Source organism: Vigna angularis, chromosome 1 (assembly GCF_016808095.1).
Source record: "Vigna angularis cultivar LongXiaoDou No.4 chromosome 1, ASM1680809v1, whole genome shotgun sequence".
NCBI classification, from domain to species: domain Eukaryota; kingdom Viridiplantae; phylum Streptophyta; class Magnoliopsida; order Fabales; family Fabaceae; genus Vigna; species Vigna angularis.
In genome coordinates this window covers 48,965,182-48,986,982 of record NC_068970.1, presented here as the reverse complement: position 1 = coordinate 48,986,982, position 21,801 = coordinate 48,965,182, and the positions used below count along the sequence as shown (strand labels likewise).

Here is a 21,801-nt window from a genome sequence, read left to right as displayed (position 1 = left end):
AGTACACCTCAAAAGATTTGTTGGAGTCTGGAATGATTAATACTGGTGCTGACGTTAGCCGTTGCTTCATATCTTCAAAACTGGCTTCGCACTTGTCAGTCCACAGGAATGGTTGATCTTTACGAGTTAATTGAGTTAGAGGGCCTACAATCTTGGAAAACCCTTCGACGAAACGTCGGTAATAATCGACTAATCCTACAAAACTTCGTACTTCAGTTACAGTTTTCGGCCGCTCCTACTTTAGCACAACTTCCACTTTTGCTGGATCCACTGAGATTCCTTGAGCAGAAATCACATGACCCAAAAAATTTACTTTCTCTATCCAGAACTCACACTTTGACAGTTTCCCATACAGTTGATGTTTTCTCAAAATTTCCAACGCCATCCTCAAGTGTTCTGCATGTTTTTCCTTATTCTCTGAATAGATAAGAATATCGTCTATAAATACTACCACGAACTTATCTAAACATGACCGAAATATCCTGTTCATGTAGTCCATAAAAATCGCTGGAGCATTCGTCACGCCAAACGGCATTACTACGTACTCAAAGTGTCCGTAGAGAGATCTGAAAGCCGTCTTTTGTACATCTTCCGTCTTGACAAGAATCTGATGGTACCCATATCTGAGATCAATTTTCGAAAACACCTCTGCTCCCCTCAACTGATCTAATAGATCATCGATTCTTGGCAAAGGATATTTGTTCTTTATTGTAACCTTGTTCAACTGTCGATAATCCACGCACAACCTTGAACTTCCATCCTTCTTCTTCACCAGCAATACAGGAGCTCCCCATGGAGACACACTTGGACGGATAAACTTCTTCTCCAACAGATCTTCGATTTGCTTTTTCAACTCTGCTAGTTCGGCAGAAGCCATTCTGTATGGAGCCATAGAAACCGGGCCAGCTACGGGCGCTAGATCTATTGTGAACTTTGATATCTTTCACAACGACTCGAGTTGAGCTTAGTTCTAAATCGTTCAAATTTAGAAACTCTATCTTTTGTTTCCCGCAGTCAATAAGAACGTGATTGGCAGTCAACCAATCCATTCCCAAAATAATGTCTAGATTTTGAAGGGGTAAGCAGATCAAGTTCACTTTGAACTTGCGTCCTGCAATTTGGATCGGGCATCCGACACAGACTGAACTGGTCGCAACTGGTCCCGATGCTGGTGTAGAAACTACTAATTCACACCCTAGATCATGCATCGATAATCCGAGTCTTTCTAAACATGCTAGGGATATAAAGGAGTGTGTGGCTCCAGAGTCAAACAAAACATATACGGATTCTCCTAACAACATACAGGTATGTAAGATTAATGTACCTGGCTTAGTAGCCTCTTCTACAGACATTGCAAATACTCTTCCTGTTGCCCGGGGCTTTACTTCAGCAGAATCTTGTTGTTGTGGTTCACCCACTTTCTTTTTCTTTGGACAGACATTAGCAAAGTGTCCCGGATCATTGCAGATGAAACATCTCTTCCCTTCAACTCTTTCCCCAATAAGTTTAGGGCAGTCACGTCTGAAATGTGCCCCTCCACACTCAAAACACTTCACTGTTCCTCGATATGATAATTGTGGTTTTTCATAAGGTTTTTTGTTGAATTTCATTGAAGATTCTCCCTTTGCAAGTCTGGAAACTCTACTTGGATCAAACTCCAACAATTCTATCATTCTGGCTTTCTCTACCAATGCTGTAAACTCTTGTATTTCCAATGGCATAAGTACCTTCTTCAGTTCATGCCTTAGTCCTCCCTCGAATTTTCGACATCTCCATTCTTCTGTGATATTCTGAGTATAAAACCTCGAGAGATAATTAAATTTTACTACGTACTCTTGTACTGATAACCTTCTTTGTTGTAAGGTCAGAAACTCTGCCTCCCTTGCAAATTTTGCACTGTTTGGAAAATATTTTTCCAAGAACCTTATCTTAAAGTTCTCCCAATTCACAGCCTCACCACGAACCGTCATCAACTGTTGCATACTTTCCCACCAATATTCAGCCTCACCCACCAAAAGAAATGATGCATAAGTTAATTTTTGTTCTTCTGAGCAAGTTATTACCCGAAAAATCTTCTCGTTCTGCCTTAGCCAAGAGTCAGCCTCATCAGGAGTAGCCTCCCCATTAAATTTAGTTGGATCATGCCTTAAGAAGTCATTCAAGCTAGAATGATTTTGAGGTACTTGATCAACTTGTTGTTGCTGCATCTTTGTCGAGTTTAAATGATTTCTTCAAAAAGATAACAATACAATTTAGCATATGATATCAATTTCCTCCAATAGTCATTTTCATCATAACAATTAATAGTTTTACTAAGAATAATAATTTCACTCCCCATAGTCCCAAAATACTTTCGAAAACCATTGCTCTGATACCATAATGTAACACCCAAATATTTTAAAGGGTATTACTGATAGTAGAGACTAAATTAATTTGATATCTCATATAAACAATCAAACTTTATTTCAATTACTCCAAAGTACAATACCAAACTTACAAACTTTAAACAATATAGTCTTCACCATTGAAATTTCAACTTATAAATTTTACACAACATAATCTTCCCAATACAAATTTATTCTTTTTACAAAAATCCCTGAAAGTTTTTCCCCGCATCTCTCTCATCTCTAAGCTTTTTCAACCGCATCTGCAACATTATCTAATCACATATAACATGAGTTATATGATCATAGTACAAACAAATAAGGGTAAGCCAACCATATCATAAAATCATTAAACTTGTAATAAAATTATTATAATCATGTATTTCTGCAATTGATAAAATATCATTATTTCGATGTCATTAATTCATCATTATCAAAATCATCTTTCTCATTTCCATAAATCTTACAAGTGTACCATGCTTACTCATGAAGCCTTATGGTCAGACCGCTCTCTGCCTGCTTCCTTAAGCCTCACTTATATACTATGTCTTACTTTCTGAAGCCTTATGGTCAGACCCCTCTCTGCCTGCTTTTATAAAACTTACGAATCATATGTTTATGTCAAAGCCTTATGGTCAGACCACTTTCTGCCTGCTTTCATAAACCTCAGGTGTTACTTTGCTCATACCAAACTCTCATGGTATAACTCGAACATACTACTCCCGGTAGTAACATCATTTCATAAGTAATGATTTCTCATATCCACCCCAACATTTCATAAAACCAACAATTCATACCCTCTTATCCACCTAACTCAATCATGTTCATTCTTTAATCATGAATTCATAATAACCCGTTTTGGTATCACTAAATTAAACCTATTGCCAGATATCATGCTTCATATTATAAACTCATTTTGCCCATAACGAGTATAACTCAACGTATTTTCACCAAACAAAGATCATGGATCAACCAAAATATATCAACATATCTTAGGAACTACATATTAAAGTCTGGGCTCAATGTAATAAAATATATATGAAATTTTTACCATGATAATATTATGCATCTACAATCAACTTGTTTTATTTTATTTTCATCCTAGTATAGATTTTTCTTTACTCCAATTGGTCACCGGAGAGGACCCAGATGTCTGAACGCATCAAACTCACCTTCGACGCCAGCACATATGACTAGTCACAACTGACTGGACCAGGCCAGGGCTGCTCTATGATCAGGGATGTGCCAACTCAGGTTTTTAAGGTTCCTCTATCCTACCAACAAAGAAAGGCCCTCAATAATTAACAATTGATTTATTTAAATTATCTACCATGTTCTCTTATGCTCTAAATTTGAAATGCCAAATTTTAATGTGTTCACTTCCTCTCATAGCAACCTCAAACAATATCTGTACATCTATTTAATACCCATATATAAGCTATTTCAGAACCCTTACTTCAGACCTTCCAACAAGATCAATTTCAGCCAACAAACTCATTCAGAACAGATTAAATTCATCACATCACAACATGTAAAATTTCACAGTTTCAGTTATCATACCCAATATAATAAAAGTCATAAAATAGTTTCACAAGAGCACACCAGTTCAACATTCATATGCAAATATTTTATAAAATAAATTCATACAAAAATAATTAGCTCCCATTACCATCAAAATAATATTAATATAAAAATTTAGGGGAATCAAGAAGTTGAATCTGGCAGAGCCGGTTAGACAACTTCTCATCCTTCCAGAAAGATGCAATAAAAAAAATAGATAAAACAATAAAATTTCTGGGGAAACAAGAAGTTGAATCTGGCAGAGCCGGTTAGACAACTTCTAATCCATCCAAAAATACAATATAATTAAATAACACGAACAATAACATGTCTGGGGAAACAAGAAGTTGAATCTGGCAGAGCCGGTTAGACAACTTCTAATCCTTCCAAAAATGCAATAAAATAAATAAGTAAAGCAATAAATAGTTTGGGGAAACAAGAAGTTGAATCTGGCAGAGTCGGTTAGACAACTTCTAATCCTTCCAAAATACAATAAAAATAAATAAGGAAAGCAATAAAATGTTTGGGGAAACAAGAAATTGAATCTGGCAGAGCCGGTTAGACAATTTCTAATCCTTCCAAAATAAAAAAAAAACAACTAATAACATACAAATGGCATAACATAATCAATATCACATTTTACAATTATCACACTTGGATATCATCACAGAAGCATACTCTTATTTAAATTTCAAGATCATACAGAAACAAAATACTCCATATTCAAGATTTAAGATCAGACAAAAACAGAATATAGCATATTCTAGACTCAAGATAATACAAAAGGAAATACTCAAAGTTAGCTCCCCTTACCTCTATTCCAGACTTAGTTTCCTCTTCTCAAACCGTTCTCCGGAAACTTTCAGAATTTCCCCTCTTCAACTAGAATTTCCTCCAACTCTCTTCTCTCACAATTTCTCTAGAATTTTGGTGTAAATCTTCAGCCTCCCCCCCCTTGGCTATTTATAGCCAAAAATTTTACTATTCATTTTTACTATTCATTTTTATTATTCACTTTTACTATTCATTTTTACTATTCAAAAATTATTTTTTATTCACTATTCTTATCTCTGAATGATTAATTCTACGTGGAGTGTTCTATTCCACAATTTATTTTAATATATAATTTTTTTTTTTATTTTTTTTTTTTTTAACCATTCACTATTCACTATTCACTATTCACTATTCACTATTTACTATTCACTATTCACTTTTCTAAAAAAAAATCCTAAATAAGTTATCAAAAATTTGAAGCTCTCCCTCTAGAATTACTATAATTTTATATCCAAAAATTTACATTTTTCTATCCATTAAAATTATTATTACTAATAAAATGCTAAAATTTACTATTATAAATATATATATATATATATATATATATATATATATATATATATATATATTTTCATGGGTCTTACACTGGTCACCCGTCAAAACTGTGCTGGTGGCCGGCGGCGGACAGAGGTTGGCGGCGGATAGTGATTGGCGATGACAGAGAGGGGCGATCGATTGGGTTGCGGCTCGCGACGGCTGACTATTACGAAGGGAGTGTCTCTCTAGGGTTCCCAGGAGACTTTAGGTCTCTTTGATTCTGGGTGTTGAGATTTAAGAAGAAGAGAAAATGGATCTTATGAAATTTTTAGGGGCTGCCAGCGGCCATGGCGGTTGGCCGCCGGCAGACAGCAAAGACCACCAGAAGAACCTGCTCTGATACCATGTTAAAATGTAATACAGGAATATGTATTACTTAAGGTCTTAAACACCTCTACACTTACATTTATAGAAAACAAAGTAACTAACCACACTCCTTTCCAACTCACTCTTAGTTGTAACACACTTGAACACAACTCATACACATATAACTCATACACAATAACCAATAATTCTAACACTTCTTATCCACCCTATGGTGGCTTCTCTCTTTTTTTTCTCTTACTAGAGGCACTTAGAACTTTTCTTTATCTTTCTTTCTTGAAAACATGATGCAAAGGGTTGCATAACTTTAAATTGCATAATGGACTAGTAGCGCATAAAGAAAAATATATTTTTTCATTTATTTTTCTTAATTAAGTTAGTACGGGCCTAATAAATTTGTGACCCAGCTGAAATTTCTTCCTCTCACTAATTAATTGAGATCATAGTCAATTAAATTGGTTTTTTCGTTACAACTAGCAAAAAAAAAATTCAATTAAGATCTTTGTCATCATATCTAATCCATTCTCGTAAGTATGAATTTTCTAATGATAATTGCTTCATCTTTAATGCATCCTCTTCAATATACTTTGACCTTGAATGAAAAGTTTAAGTTTTGCTAAGATGAATTACATGACTATCATAATATAAAACACATTTTTCTTGTAATAATCTCAACTCTTGTAAGAATTTATGAATCCACAGGAGCTCCTTAGCAACTTTTGTAACAACAACATATTTTGCCTATGTAAAATATGGAGAAACACATATTTGTAGTCTAGATTTCCATGACATTGCTCCCCCTGCAAAGGTCATTATGTAACCAAAAGCAAACTTCCTATAATCCACATCATTAGCCATGTATGCATCTGTGTAACCATTTAACATAGGCTTACCAGTTTCAGAGAATAAACAAACTCTAGAAGTACCTTTGAGATACCTAAGCACCCATTTCATAGATTAACAATGCTATTTCCCATGATTATAAGGAAGTGACTCACTACACCAATAACATGAACAATTTTCGGCCTTGTCCACACCATAACATACATCAAACTATCAACTATAGATGAAATGCAATCTTCTACATTTCTTCTTTCTCTTTCTCACTTGTAGGACAATGCTTTGAGCTCAACTTAAAGTGACTTGCAAGTGGAGTGTTAATTGGCTCAAAATTGTTCATATTGAATCTCTTTATGAAATGCAATCTTCTACATTTCTTTTTTTGTTGGTACAACCACAACTTTCCATTCTTCGTATCACGAACAATTCTCACAAACAATTTTCATCCTTGTATTTCAAGTTTACTAGTTTTTTAACAAGGAATGTCGTGTTTAAGGAGTTTTTAGACTCAAACAACAAGCTTAATATCTTCCATAAGTTATAAGATGAGTATCATCTAATACATGTTGATAATTTGATTAATTTATCCATTGTCTGATCATGATAATAATCTTTTTATTTATTTTCTTCCAATCCCCCCTCGTATTTATCTACTGGTTTAACAGTTTGTTCCTCAATAAGACCATGAAGGTCTTTCTTGAAGTACTTGAAAAACACTAGAAGAGGAGTTGAATAATGTTAATGGAAAACGTTTTCGCAACCCTTCTGATATAGCACGCTATCAAGCTCTTGAAATATTCTTTTGAAAGCTTAGACGCTTGACTTGAGATATATGTATAAACGTTGATAAGTTTGGTGTGCTATTCAGAATATATCTATTCTAGTGTTTTGTAAGAACTTCCTTAAGGAAAATAATCGTTTAGCTTGGAAGTTCCTGTATTTAAAATATAAAGTTCAACTGAAGGTTTTTCAAGAGGATCATTTAGTTAAGAGAAGAGAAAATAACACAAGAGATTTTATATTGGTTCACTCTAATTGAGCTACATCTAGTCTCCTCCGCAGAGGGTTCCACTATAATCTTCAAACGATTACAAATGAGGATTAGCACCACTCTTGGTACTCAGCTACCTTGTTGAGATTTCCTCTGAGTATTAGCACCACTCCTAGTACTCAACACCCTGCCGAGATTTCCTTTGAGAATTCGCATCACTCTTAGTACTCAGCAACTTGTCAAGATTTCCTTTGAGTATTTAAACCACTATTGGTACTAGACTATCGCGCCTAGATTCCTCAACTCAAACAGAGTTTAGTTGTAAGTGTTTTAATTCTCTTGAGAATTGCAATCAACAATTGCTTACAAGTAGTTCAGACTATATCTCTCGATGAGAGGATTTGAATACAATACAATGAAGTCTAAGCACTCATAGTTGTTTCTCTCTTCTCTCTACAATAGTAAACAATTTGATAATGAAGCTTGAGAGTATCTCTTTTTCTTTCTCTATTTTCTTCTCTTTTCTTCAGCTCAGATGTATTCTTTTTCTTGAGCTCTTTCTCTTTTTCTCTTCAAGATGAATATGTCGTTGTAAGCTCTTCTTTTTTAAGACTTTCTCTTAAGTTATCCTCTTGATTTTCTTTTTGAGATATCTTCTATTTATAGGCTTCATGAATATTTGTCTGTTAGACTGAGTTTGTAGTTTATAGCCTTTATACTTGTGTAAGTAAACTTTGTTAAAACAAGGATGCTTTTTCAGTCTTTTGCTTCAAGTGAGGAACATTTTGTGAATATCTCTTTTGTCTCAAACGTCCACATTTTGATATTTGAACTGTAGCACTATGGATGCATGTAGAATGGCTTATCTGCAAAATTAGAGTAAACTTTGCATGCAACATATATGACTTTTCTTATCACTTTTGTTGTTTTTGAACATTGAGCATTTAATGTCATTTAATGTTTGCTCAGAACAACAAAGTGATTTTGATTTCCTACCATTAGGTAGCATTTTACAATTAAGTTCTTTTCCTTGAAGATACCAAGCATAGATGTACATTTCATAAAAAAAAAAATAAGGTACTTGTTGAACTCATTGTACCGTTTAGTCAAGTAAATGCTTCTTTAGCTTTTGTCTCGTTTTAGACAGATGATGTTTAGCTTGTTTAAGCTTCCTTACATATTTTTAAGTCTTTTAATGTATTTTGTCAGAGACATTGTCTCGACCTATTTTGTTTTCGAAAGAAGCCAAATACCTATTCCAGGTATTATAAGCATTAAGCTTTTATCTCAATCTCTCTTGGACGCTTTAGGCATAACATCGTTTAGTTATGCGTCTTATCACTTTTGTTGTAGAATGGCTTATCTGCAAAATTAGAGTAAACTTTGCATGCAACATATATGACTTTTCTTATCACTTTTGTTGTTTTTGAACATTGAGCATTTAATGTCATTTAATGCTTGCTCAAAACAACAAAGTGATTTTGATTTCCTACCGTTAGGTAGCATTTTACAACTAAGTTCTTTTCCTTGAAGATACCAAGCGTAGATGTACATTTCATAAAAAAATATAAGGTACTTGTTGAACTCATTGTACCGTTTAGTCAAGTAAATGCTTCTTTAGCTTTTGTCTCGTTTTAGACATATGATGTTTAACTTGTTTAAGCTTCCTTACATATTTTTAAGTATTTTAATGTATTTTGTCAGAGGCATTGTCTCGACCTATTTTGTTTTCGAAAGAAGCCAAATACCTATTCCAGGTATTATAAGCATTAAGCTTTTATCTCAATCTCTCTTGGACGCTTTATGCATAACATCATTTAGTTATGCGTGTGGATGTTTTAGTCTAGATGTTATTCTATTTTCTAGGAGCTAAGTGTTTTCCTATGTTTTTCTATGTTTGGGGATTCTAGTTCTAGGTTGTGTTTGTTTGGGGTTTGGGCTCTAAGTCTTATGTTCTTACCCTAAGTTATTTTCTAATTATTACTCTGTTTTAATGTTATTTAATTAAACTTCAAAACATGAAAGTATTTGGTTATATAGACGATTTTATCTTTAACATTTGCAAAATAAGAAATCTTCCATGCAGGATTTTCAGAATGAATAATTTATAGAATTCAATTTAATCATGGTTCCAACATCGTCATTATCTCTCATCTTTAGAACACAAATCAAAGCTCCTAACTAGAGTCCTGATACCATTTGTTGGGAAGATAGTAAAAATAACAAATAACAAGCGGAAGAGAAACCCAAATCAAATCTTTCCTATATAAATAATAAGCAAAACAATGAGATGCCCAAATAAAAAAGAGAGAAACCAGTAAACATTAAAACTTTTAACAGAGGAAGGAAAACCCACAAGACCTAATCCAGTATCACTAACAATAATTAATGAGTACACTACAAGTTAAGGATCAAAAGAAAAAAAAACCTTTTTCATCATCAAGGTGGATAACAAAAGAAGAAATCCCATGGAATAAAACCTTTTCTCCAAGCTCGCTTATTTGCACATGATATTTTTCTCACCAAAGGCACTCACATTTTATCTATATGTCTCCCTCGTAAAAACTTAATGCAAAGGGTTACATGATTTTAAATTGCATAGTAGGTTGGTAGCCCATGAAGAAAAATACCTCATTTTTTTCTTAATTAAGTTAGTGTGAACTCAATAAACTTTTGACCCATTTGACATATTTAACTAAACCAAAAACGGAAATTAAGTTTGAAGTAACTAAAGTTTTCAAACAAAAATGAGAATTGATGAAAGACCCTTTTGAAATTAAACTTAATTAATGACAAATTCACACAATACTCATATCAGTGAACACGTCATAAGTTATGGAAACATGTTGAGGGAAATCTACACAATGTGAGCTATGTGGACCAACCTGTCATATTCCGTCATTGGCCCACATGGGTTGTGGGTTTTGCAAGGTGGGTCTAAGCAGGTTAATGAGCCAAATTACTCAGGCCACCCTATACTCAAGTTGTCGCCCTTAACATGACTCGCTCTATACTGTGATCCTAACCTTAGGCAGTAAGATTTAAAGTTTGCATAGGCCCTTGTTGAATAGGGTATAAAAGGACTCTTTTAGGGTCAATCCATTTACGTTAAAGTTGGTGAGAATGTTTTGGCACAAGTCATTAGAAGGAGAAACAATTGGTCCAATGTCATTAAACTTGTGATGATTTTGAACCAAATAGCTATTGGGCAAACAATTAGTGTTCGCATTGCCACCAACTACTACTACGAAGGTTGAGACAACATGTATAAATATGACAATGCGATGTAACATGTATTGTATAAAGTGAAGTTTGTAACGAAGTTGATAGGCAAAAAGATAGTTTATAAGAAGCTTTACTCACAACAAAAAAAATAACAAATCTACAATGAGTTCATATTACATAAATTAAAATAGAAAAAACATGTAATTGAGATTGGTAGGCCTATTATCTACCACCTCTTATTAGGAATTGTTTTCAACCTACTCCATGTATTGTACATCAATTCCTACACTCCATAAGGGCATGGAAAAGACATAAGGGACATATAATATTCCACTAAATTGAGCAAAAATATTATGGAGACAAAAGATATTTGACACATTATTTCATACCTTAACCTTAACCTTAACTTTTTATAAGATATCATTGAAAGAGGAAATTTTCATGTAAATAAACTATTTTTCAATGAAGTCAACATAAGAAAAATGCGCATCAACCTCATTCTAGCAAAGTTGAAATGGTTTCAATGTTTGACATTGAAGGCAGTATGGTTCATCATCTAACAAATCTTAATTTGTGAAAAATGAACTTCAGTCTTTATGAAAATTAAATGAGGTCTTGTACTCATTTTTTGCCTAACCCTTCTCATTTCACTCTTGATATAAGAAGAGTCCATAAACTTATCTTAACAATTTTGATAGAATAAAAATACGAGTTATTATCTTTATGTGTCATATTTTCTAGGTGACGCTTCTTAATTTATCACTTACGGAATGTATTAATGATTAATCAAAGTTTAAGAAGTATAAAGTTATGATAGATTACAAATATTGATTTTACATAGTTGTTGGAGATAGTAACACAAAGTTCTTCCTCATCTATAATATTTACAAATTCTTTATGAACAATTAGTTCATAGTTAAATATGACCATTTTTGTCTTTTTCAAACAATTAAACATTAGCAAAAAAAATTATAAATGATCAAAAACATATTATAAGTATGTCAATACACATATCTTCATAAATTATAATTATAAGAGAAAACACATTAAAAAGATATTTTAAATCATTTAATTTAAATTAAATAGATTAAGTACACAAATGATTTAAGAAAAAAAATATATGAAACTCACGTGTAATAACAATGGAGTAATTATTAATGAATTTCAATAATTAGTCAATGCAAGAAATGAACACAACATTAATTTTATTTTTCTTTTTTAGTTTTTTTTTTAACAAATTAATAATAGCAACCTAAAAAACATAAGTACATGACAAATACATTAATATGGTTGAGAGATTTAATAAATACAATTTATCAATTACAAAGTCATACTAAATGTATCGTGACAAATGTCTCGAACAATATAATGAGGATTTTAAAAAAAAAATCTATGTTAATTAGATACCTTCAATTTGAGCACAACGTCATGAACATAAGATAAAAAAAAAAGATGAGACATCGATCACAATCTTACTATTAACACAATTTTTATTCAACATCTTCATCGATCACACAATTTATTCCTTTTATTAATTAGATAAGTTGGTATTAAATTCACACAAATAACCACTATTTACAAATTACTTAAGATAAAATTTGTAAGTAAATCAGTCATAACTACCATCGCTTAAGGATTTATTATACCTAAGTAGATTTATACCTAAGTATTTTATCTATAAATTATATAAATAATTATATACAGATAAATTCGTAGATAATCACCTAAGGCTAAATAGGTAATATGTTAACTTGCTTCGATAATAGTAATTTCAATTTAACCTGTCACCTATCGCTAAATAGGTAATATGTTGACTTGCTTCGATAATAGTAATTTCAACTTAAACTGACTCCTTTATTAGTGAGTCGAAAAAATTTAAATTTGACCCGATTCATCATGGGTTGATAAATTAAACGGGTTAATTCACTGATTCACTTAATAATAAGTTTTTCTTTCAATTTAAAAAAAAAATAACAATTTTTTTCTAATTCAAATCTAAATAAATTTCAATCCAAAATGTTAAATTTCAAAAACAATTCAAAATAAATATATATTGATAAATTAAACGGGTTAATTCACTGATTCACTTAATAATAAGTTTTTCTTTCAATTTAAAAAAAAAATAACAATTTTTTTCTAATTCAAATCTAAATAAATTTCAATCCAAAATGTTAAATTTCAAAAACAATTCAAAATAAATATATATATATATATATATATATATATATATATATATATATATATAATACAATCCAAAATCATCTTAAACTCCAAAATATAAAATGAAATGGGTTGGCTAGCTCACCATAGATTCAACCTCGCTGAGCTAGATTCTCGGTGGATCAAGTTTAAAATTGGTCAAAAGTGGGTCATGTTAGCTTACTAGTTCCAATTCATTTTGACCACACTAGTTATATAATCCTGAACATTGAAGTTTATCATAAAAGTTCATAATATTATTGCATTGCAAAGAATTTATATAATATATAAGAATCAATCATGGAAACAAATAATTTAAATATACAATATTCATAAATAGGTTTAACAACGTTAAAAATCCAAACATTATGATGATAATCACCCGGGCTTACAACATGGGTCCATGGATAGAGCAAACTTTAGTTTCCTTATTTTTAAATATATAAATAATGGCTGTAGAGTTTCCATGTTACCTGCCAAGCTTTCATTCTGCCTATCGGGTTAGTTATACTACCAACCGAGCTCTCATGCTTCCTGTTGAGCTCTCATGCTTCCTGTCAGAATGATTATAATGCTAGTCCAGCTTCCTCGCTAACTACTAAGCTATCATACTGCTAGTCAAGCTCCTATGATGTTTGTCATGTTGTATGCTAAGATGTTGAGCTTCTAAGACTGCTATGATGTTGATCTTCTATGAGTGTCGGCTGTCAGGCTATATGCATGAGGCCAGTCCATCATTCTTTGTCATGCCTCAATCCATTTTCTTCTTCTTAGCCATCTTCACAAGTCCTAACACCATCATCACTTTCACTTTTCCTTGCACACAGAGAGCCAATTCACACCTTACAATACAATTCAGAAACAGAGGAAGGAGAAGAAGGGTTGTGGCATTGGGGTCAAATATCATTGATTAAAAAACACAACAATAGTGTTACACTTTACACTCCCTCTAACTTAAATTTATAAGAACTAACACTAAGTGAGCCATCATCAAAATAAGAAACTAATTTACAACTTGGGTGGATTGGACTGGATGGCATATGAATACCATCAAACATTAGAATTATTCAAGCAGTTAATAAAATTAGAGAAGAGTTTCCCCACTTATTGTCAACACATTTTTTGAAACAGGTCTAGGTCATCCTATATATAAAAATTAACAAAATTAGCCAAATGAATTATGCCACCAACGAATCTTCTCAAACAAAAAGTAACTATACTCTACATTATACTTGCTAACAACAGTAAAACTATCAAGGCAAGCAAGAACAGGGAATAGCAAACACACCAAATAATGGCAAACAATAAGGCGAAACAGACAAAGTCTTGCTTGCATAGGACAATCACAGGGATAGGTTTCAGAGCTTTTGGTCCATTTCTTATTCCTCTTTTATGGGGAGAAACCTGCACGATAGACAGAACCATTAAAAATATTTCAAAACACAAAGCCCAAACGATAACAGCGCACAAATAATGACACTCACAGCAAGTTCTACAATAGCTCGTTTCTTCTTCAACAAGTTTAATAAATCATTTCTAACACGAAGATGCCGGTGAAAATAATTTCAATGCACATAGTACTATTCCTAAAAACATGACTCACCTGATGGTATTGGAACTAGAGAAAAAAATGGTTATGCATCCGAGATAAAGAATGGCTTTCTCTATATGCTACATTCTGAGATATTCCCAGGACACTCATGTGCTAAATGATAGTAATATATTTATAATGAAAACATTCTCTTTGCTCCGTCTGTCTGTCTCGTCTTACACGTCACAAACGTGGTTTGCTCAGGTTTTCAAAGGTTCACAATGTGTTATGTAATGTACGTTATTCTGCCAAACAACAATAAAGGTTTTCAACTTTTCAGAAAGACACAAGAGCAAGCAGTGCAACCAATAAGTTTCTTAAAGGAATGAATGTATGAGATAAAAACAATCAAGTTTGTGAACACAATTGACAGAAATAAACTAAGAACTTCAGCCCAACACAGATGGAATAGAGAGAGTAAAGGATTTGAGACCTATATTCCAATGTATAGAGAACTTTTGAGCTTGAGAGAGGCAGGGCATGGGTAATAATGGTAGAGGCAAATACATGATGCATCAAACACCACGGATAGAAACTTCAAGCTGTTGCACTCTACTAGCCAAATCATGTTTGCCAGAATTCTTCAACCCATCAGTGACCATGTCAAAACAGCGCGAGATGGGGACCAACCCCATCTCAGTCATTTCAAAGAGGTAGTTAGCGGCCTCCACAAACTTCCCAGCACGGCCGCACATGGTAATCAACATGGTATAGAGAGGGCGGTTAGGGGGATGTGCCTTGGCCTTCATATCCCCAAAGAAACAAAAAGCATCATCAAACTGCCCTCTCCTACACAGAGCCTTAATAACAGGCGCATACAAGCTAGGAAATGGACGGTTACCATCCTCAACGAAATTGTTGAGCAACCTAAATGCCTCATCAATGGAGCCACTTTTTGAAACAGCGGGAATGAGAATCTTGTAAGTGTTGACATCAGGAACCATCCCTAAAGCACAAACCTCGTGATAAAGATCAACGCAAAATTGAACGTCTTCCTTGCACACTGTCTCCACCACGGCATTGAAAGTTCCAACGTCGGGAACGATCCCTTCCTTGATCATCTTCCTGACCATTCCCTTGGCGGATTCAACGTAACCGGCATTGAGCAGGCCTTCGACGAGAAGGTCGCGGCCACGAAGGGGAGGGTTGAAGCCCTTGTCACTCATTTCCCTGAGGAAGAGCTTGGCCTCGCGGAGTTTGCCGGAGGAGCACCAGGCGTTGACGAGGACAGAGTAGGTTGTCTTGTCGGGGTGGACGCCCTTGCGGAGCATGCGGCGGAGGAGGGCGTAGGCGCCGTGAAAGAGGCGGTTGTGGCAGAGGGATTTGAGAAGGGCGTTGTAGAGCGGGAGGGTTTGGGGACAGTTGAGGACGGCGGCCTTGTTGAAGACCTCGACGGCCTGGTCGATGTGGCGGTGGTGACCGTAGGCGTCGATGAGGGTGGCGACGGCGGCAGGGGAGAGGGAAAGACGGTGGAGGAGGGAGACTTGACGGATGAGGGACCACATGGTTTGGTAATTGTTGGCGTGGGCGAGGGTGGTGACGATTTGTTCGAACTCGAGAGAGGTGGGGGTGTAGGAAGGGTGGGATAGAGCCCAGTTGAAGAAGCGGAGGGAGGGCGTGGGGGCGGTGGAGCACGCGCGGAGAACACGAAAGACTAGCTCCGGGGTGACGTGGATACGGAGCTTGTTGAGGGTGCGTTCCAGGTAAAAGTCGCGGCGCACGATGTTGGAGACGTGGTGAATCACCGCGAAGTACTCGTCTCGGGGTGAGGCCGCGGTGGTTAGGGTTTTAGGGAATGAATGGAAATTGAGGATAAGTGTTTTCGAGGTGGTGAGGATCAGTTTTGCGTATCTCTTCAGCATTGCGTTTGCAGCATTTCTCAAGAGCCTGTTCATGTCTTAGTAGCCTCCATGTAGAGGATTCAATTTTAAAATGTTTTTTTATTTTATAATTTTTTTATAATTAAGAAATGGTTAAATTGAAAAAATGGTTAATTTTTTTTAAATGGTAAAATTGACAATATAATTATTTTAATTTTAAAAAACTTGTATTTAAAGGATAAATTTGGAAAATAAATGTAGACATAAAAATGTATAATTTTTAATTATAATAATTATTTTAATTTTCTTTTTTTCTAATTTTACTTTTTAAATAAAATTTTCTTTAAATTAAAATAATTATTCTATCAATTTTATTCATAATCACTGTTGCTTTACATTTACCTGTGTTTTTTATTTAACTATTTATTAAACTTGTCAATTTTTTTAATTATAAAAATATCTTCAAAATGAATAAAAATAATTTACAAAGTTATAACAATATTTATATGAGTTAAATATGTTTTTAGTCCTCGTTTCTGATTTTCGTTCCTCTTTCAAAGTAAGGTACAATTTGGTCCTCATTTTTTTTAAAACGTTCGTTTTAATCTTCAGAATTTTGGACGAAAACCACAAACAGCCAATAGTTTAGCGACTAAAAACATATTTAACCCTATTTATATTTAGTTTTATAATAATAATAATAATTTATTATCATTAATTTTACTATAAAGAAAAAATTATAGATATATATATTTACTGATATTTAAAACATATATCAGTTATTTAATTAATTTAGTATAATATATAAAATTTATCAAATAAATTATTTTTTTCAATTTAAAAAAATTAAAAAATCAGGTAAACATTAAGTTTTCAAAATCAGGTGAATAAATATTATGAATAGTAAAAGAGTTTATTTATTTTTGGCACAATGCTGGTAAAAGAAAAATAAATCAAAGATGTAGAAAGAGTTTGCACGTGAAGATAAATAGAGGCTTTGGCACAAGGAATGTTCAAGAAGGTTTGGTTTATGCGGCCAACGCTACGACAAACCCAAACCCTAGCCCTTCTTCTTCTTAATCCCTAATATCTTCTTTTTTCTTATCTTCATCTTCTTCTTCTTCGCCTCTGTCTCTCTCTCCCAACAAACATGTCTCACTTCGGACGCTCGGGTCCTCCTGACATTTCCGACACTTACTCTCTTCTCGTTCTCAACATCACCTTCCGTATTTTCTCTCTCTCTCTCTCTCGCTCTCTCTCTCTCTTTTTCTCTTTCTCTTTTCTGTAATTTTTCTGCTAAACCCTTAATCTAACGTTTAATGTTGTTGCCTTCAGGCACCACAGCCGATGACCTATTTCCTCTATTCGACAAGTATGGGAAGGTCGTCGACATCTTCATCCCCAAGGATCGAAGGTACTTTCAAATTTCATTCTCAATTTTTTTTGTCACCGTTTATTCATAATCTTTTCTCTATTTAATGATTTGTTCTTCGTTTATTGATTTTGTCGTAAAGGACTGGTGAGTCCAGGGGTTTTGCCTTTGTGCGTTACAAGTATGCTGATGAGGCTCAAAAGGCCGTTGATAGGCTCGACGGTATGCTTTCTTGTTTTTAATTGGTTCTTTTAGTCTTTGTTTTGTTAGATTCTGTTTTGAATGGGCGAGTCTTGTAACCCTTTCAGGAAGAATGGTTGATGGTCGTGAAATAACTGTCCAGTTTGCGAAATATGGGCCTAATGCTGAGAGGATGTAAGTGGTTCCTTTTTCTTTTATTATTTGTTATTTATTTATTTGTTTATGTTATTTTTGAAAATGAAAATTTGTTGGGGGGATTATTTCCCAGAGCCTCTTTTTCCCTTGTGAAGTTGTTGCCATTGTCTGTTTCTCTATTTAGAGATTCATCATGGTTTTAGCTTAATTTGCAAACTTACACTGTTGTGTTTGGGGTGTTAGCATTCCATGTGGCAGTGGTGATGTTGCTAGGTTTTGAGATTGAGAGCTGCGAAGAATTAAAGAAAATGTATAATCTAGTTTGTGTTCTCAATCTTATCTCTATAAATTTTGGCCCACAGGGTTTGAAAATTATCAGTTTCAGAAGTTAACTTTATTAATAACAAAGAGTTTTGGAAAAACAGTAATCAGACTGGCCTTACTCCAATTCAATGATTTTGCATGACGATGACATGTGAGTTTGTCCATGGCTTAGTTAATTTTTTCAATTTGCAGTCACAAAGGAAGGATTATTGAAACGGCCCAGAGATCAAGGCACCGGTCAAGAAGCCGTAGTCCCAGGAAAAGGTTTGCTGTTGTTAAATTTACTTGCTTCTTTAAAATGTTGGGCTGGCTTTACTGTAATGAGAAGTGTTGAACTACAATTGTAGAATTATTTATTTTGTTGATAATAGTTGTGCTAGTATGCCTTGATTGCCTGTTTTTGTGTTGAGTTTGATGTTCAATTTCATATTTTTTCTTAGCTTTTGTTTTTATGTTATGAGATGTCCATGTTACAACTAAAACAATATTTTGGAATCTTCATTGGTACACTGTAAGCTATGATTTTGTGGCAATCAGGCTGTATATCATGCAATTTAATTTTGTACTTATGTTGTTTTTCAGAAGTAAACGCATAGTTTTTTTTTTTTGTTTTGCCCTGGATTCTTAATGCAGTTACCTGAGTTCAGGGATGAAAGGGGAAGTTAAAACACGCCTGTGTTCAGCATATACTAGCCTTCTCTTATCTAGTGAACGCTGAATGCTTTCTCCCTCTCAACTGTCATTTATTGGACGGAGTTTAGTTCACATACATTCCAGTTGTCAAATGTTTTTAAAAGAATTGTGTTAGGATTAACAGGGTTTGGGAAACATTTTTTTTCAGTTTTTTCTTTTGAAGAAAAATCTATTATTTCCCCAAAATATTATTTTCAAACATACCAATGCCATTTATCCAGTCATTTTGAAAATGATCTTTGGCAATTAAAATGAGTTTTTATAGCCAATGTAGTTTGGTCGTTCATTTTTCCAGTTGATGTGGTTGGAGAAATGAATTTATTAATGTCATCTGCAGGTATCGTGATGACAGAGACAGAGACAGGGATTATAGAAAGAGAAGTCGCAGTAGAAGCTATGATAGGTATGAACGTGACAAGCACCGTGGGAGAGACAAAGATTATCGTCACAGAAGCAGGAGCCGTAGTACCAGTCTTGATTACAAGGGTCGTGGTAGGGCACGCTATGATGATGAGCATCATAGTAGGAGCCGGAGTAGATCAGTTGACAGGTCTTCATTTGTTGATATATAGTTCTTGCAATTGTTTTTACCCCATTCCTTATTGCAATTATGTTTGACTCTTTCCTTGATATTCCTTATAGTCGCTCCCCTGCACGACGCAGTCCTAGTCCTCGAAAGAGTCCTTCCTTACAGCGGAGCACTTCTCCCCAAAGGAGTACTTCCCCTAGGAAAAGCCCAAGGGGTGAAAGTCCAGCAAATCGTAGCCGTGATGGACGTTCTCCACGTTCTCCTTCCCCGCGCAGTGTATCACCACGTGGTCGCCCTGAAGCTTCACGAAGCCCTTCCCCTCGAAATTCGAATGGTGATGTAAGTAACTTGTCTTAATGCAGTAATGGAATTTACCAACCTTTTGGTCAACAAGGTATTTATTTATTGTGGCTTTTCCATATTTGTTCTCTTGCAGGAATAAGATATGCTTCGCATGTTCTAGAGTGCCGGACTATTGCACCTGTAGCTGTTTTGCTATTGTTGGAACTTTTAGTCTGTGTGAATGGTCTTATCAGAGTCATTGAAGGATTTTATGATCTAAGTGCTGTTTGGTAGGGTCAGACTTCCTTGATGTTTGGTTTTTATATTTGGACTTGCTATGTCATCTACTTCAGTGTTTGGTAACTATTAGACCCTGTAGTTGATAGGATGATTCTACCTCAGTTTAAGGGATTTTTGCATTTTATTTTCATTCTGCTGTTTGCAATTTTCTCTCTCCACATCTCCATTTTCATTTTCCTCTTTATAGGAAGGAGTGACTGATCTAGTTAAAGTTCAGTTAATTTATATTGAAAAACTTATTGGGTTTTATAGTTATGATCCGGAAAAGTGATGGGGGCCTGATAGGCGCATGTTGGCTTTGTTGCTGTTGATGCTGTTTCTATGTCATTGATGATTGGTCGTGAATTTGATGCTGGTTGCAAGAATATGCTGATTTAAGACTGATTTTTTACCAATGTGCTGATTAAACAGACAATTAGTTGACTTGGTTTTTTCCTGAATGATCTGATCATTGGTAAGCTTTTTTTGGTTATTTTTTTTTTCTTCTGAGATCCGTCATATCCATTGAGAATATTCTGATTTTTGATCTGGTAATCGTGTTTGGCCTTGGAAAAAAGTGTCCTAAAAGGGATTCTTGATGCTGTGACGAACAAGTTGAGCATATTTTGACATGTAGCCGATGCCTCATAGGAGTTGGACCTGTCATTTGTTGATTCAGATGCGGATACTAAACATTAAACTGTGGGTCGTAAATATGAACTTTAATGTGCTGGTGTTTATTTGGAAGTGGACAATGGTAACACACTCATGGTTACTCTTTTTTAGGGTATTTTAATGGATAATTTTTAACATTGACCTTTCGAGATTATAACATTTGTCACTTAATGTAGTGAGATACGTTTGTTGTAGAACACTGCTCCATGACACTGTAGCTGTGAGGTGGTAGCTGATGCATCTTTAGTAGTAAGATATGCATGTGTTCGTGAATAGTTTGAAGCACTAACCAGTTACTGTAGCTGACTGTTGCTGCCCTCTTTGCTGAGATCGGGTTGGCAATGGTATTAGCAGTTGGTACACTGATGATGGCTGTCTAGCTGTGCTGCTGGTTTCTGTTGATTCCAAAGCCGCATGACAGAATTGTTTTTCACTATTGAACTGGTGATTTGTTTTCGTAGCCTCAGTTAAGTTATTCATTCGTTCTTATGGCATTAAAAGATTTGTTGCTTATTCAATTATGATCGTGGTTAACATTTGTGTCTGGTTGTTATTGTTTTACAACTGAAGCGACCAATGTGTTTGCAACAAGTTTCTCTTCAACGAATGAATTTCTCTAGGTTGTAGGTGTGCACTTCAATTTATTTCAGTTCTTGGCCATTTCCTTGAATGACTGTCAACTATTACTAACAATGGTTATTAAAGAGTGCTATGCTGGCTGCCGAAGCACGCATAACCAATAAACAGTCTTGAATAGGCACAGTAAAGATTTATAGTTGGTTAGTCTTGAGCGTATTCAGATCTGGTGGGTAGTTTTTTATTTGAGTAGGGTGTTGAGCCTGAGCTATTCCCGGTTTAGAAGACTAAATCATTTGTGGTAATTGTTATCGTTTTGCTTTAAAGAGAATGGTGGATGATTGAGAGTTATGTGGATTTTTTTGTGTACTCAAAAGTTGAATTGGAGGACTTTTGATGATGGAATTGCCGTTGGCTATTTGCTTTGCGT

General features: G+C 34.5%; 2 protein-coding genes across 7 annotated transcripts; one reads left to right on the top strand and one right to left on the bottom strand.

Moving 5' to 3' along the window:
• Positions 1-13,197: 13,197 nt before the first annotated feature.
• LOC108323911 (pentatricopeptide repeat-containing protein At5g18390, mitochondrial) lies at positions 13,198-16,381 on the bottom strand. Of its 3 annotated transcripts, none has more exons than XM_052874650.1 (3): positions 15,445-16,381; positions 14,183-14,298; positions 13,198-13,736 (listed from the first exon to the last, which is right to left on the bottom strand). In XM_052874650.1, exons 1-3 carry the CDS (start codon positions 16,378-16,380, stop codon positions 13,646-13,648), a joined length of 1,143 nt encoding a protein of 380 aa, XP_052730610.1. In that variant the 5' UTR covers position 16,381; the 3' UTR covers positions 13,198-13,645. The 3 variants fall into 3 exon arrangements, with proteins under 3 accessions (XP_052730610.1, XP_017412226.2, XP_017412223.2); XM_017556737.2 differs by lacking the exon at positions 13,198-13,736 and adding an exon at positions 14,498-14,730 and having other exon boundaries at positions 14,164-14,298; positions 14,919-16,381; XM_017556734.2 differs by lacking the exon at positions 13,198-13,736 and having other exon boundaries at positions 14,919-16,381.
• A 930-nt stretch (positions 16,382-17,311) lies between these two features.
• LOC108320878 (serine/arginine-rich splicing factor SC35) lies at positions 17,312-21,386 on the top strand. 4 transcript variants are annotated; one of them, XR_001831432.2, is made up of 11 exons: positions 17,312-17,531; positions 17,641-17,719; positions 17,820-17,899; positions 17,986-18,052; positions 18,530-18,601; positions 19,368-19,580; positions 19,673-19,898; positions 19,996-20,131; positions 20,394-20,595; positions 20,699-20,877; positions 20,972-21,386. XR_001831432.2 is itself a non-coding variant. In XM_017552456.2 (8 exons), the coding sequence occupies exons 1-8, from the start codon at positions 17,456-17,458 to the stop codon at positions 19,999-20,001; spliced, it is 819 nt and encodes a 272-aa protein (XP_017407945.1). In that variant the 5' UTR covers positions 17,312-17,455; the 3' UTR covers positions 20,002-20,271. The 4 variants fall into 4 exon arrangements, 1 of the variants encoding a protein (XP_017407945.1); XR_001831431.2 differs by having other exon boundaries at positions 20,699-21,386; XR_008247673.1 differs by lacking the exons at positions 20,394-20,595; positions 20,699-20,877 and having other exon boundaries at positions 20,991-21,386.
• The last annotated feature ends 415 nt before the right edge of the window (positions 21,387-21,801 follow it).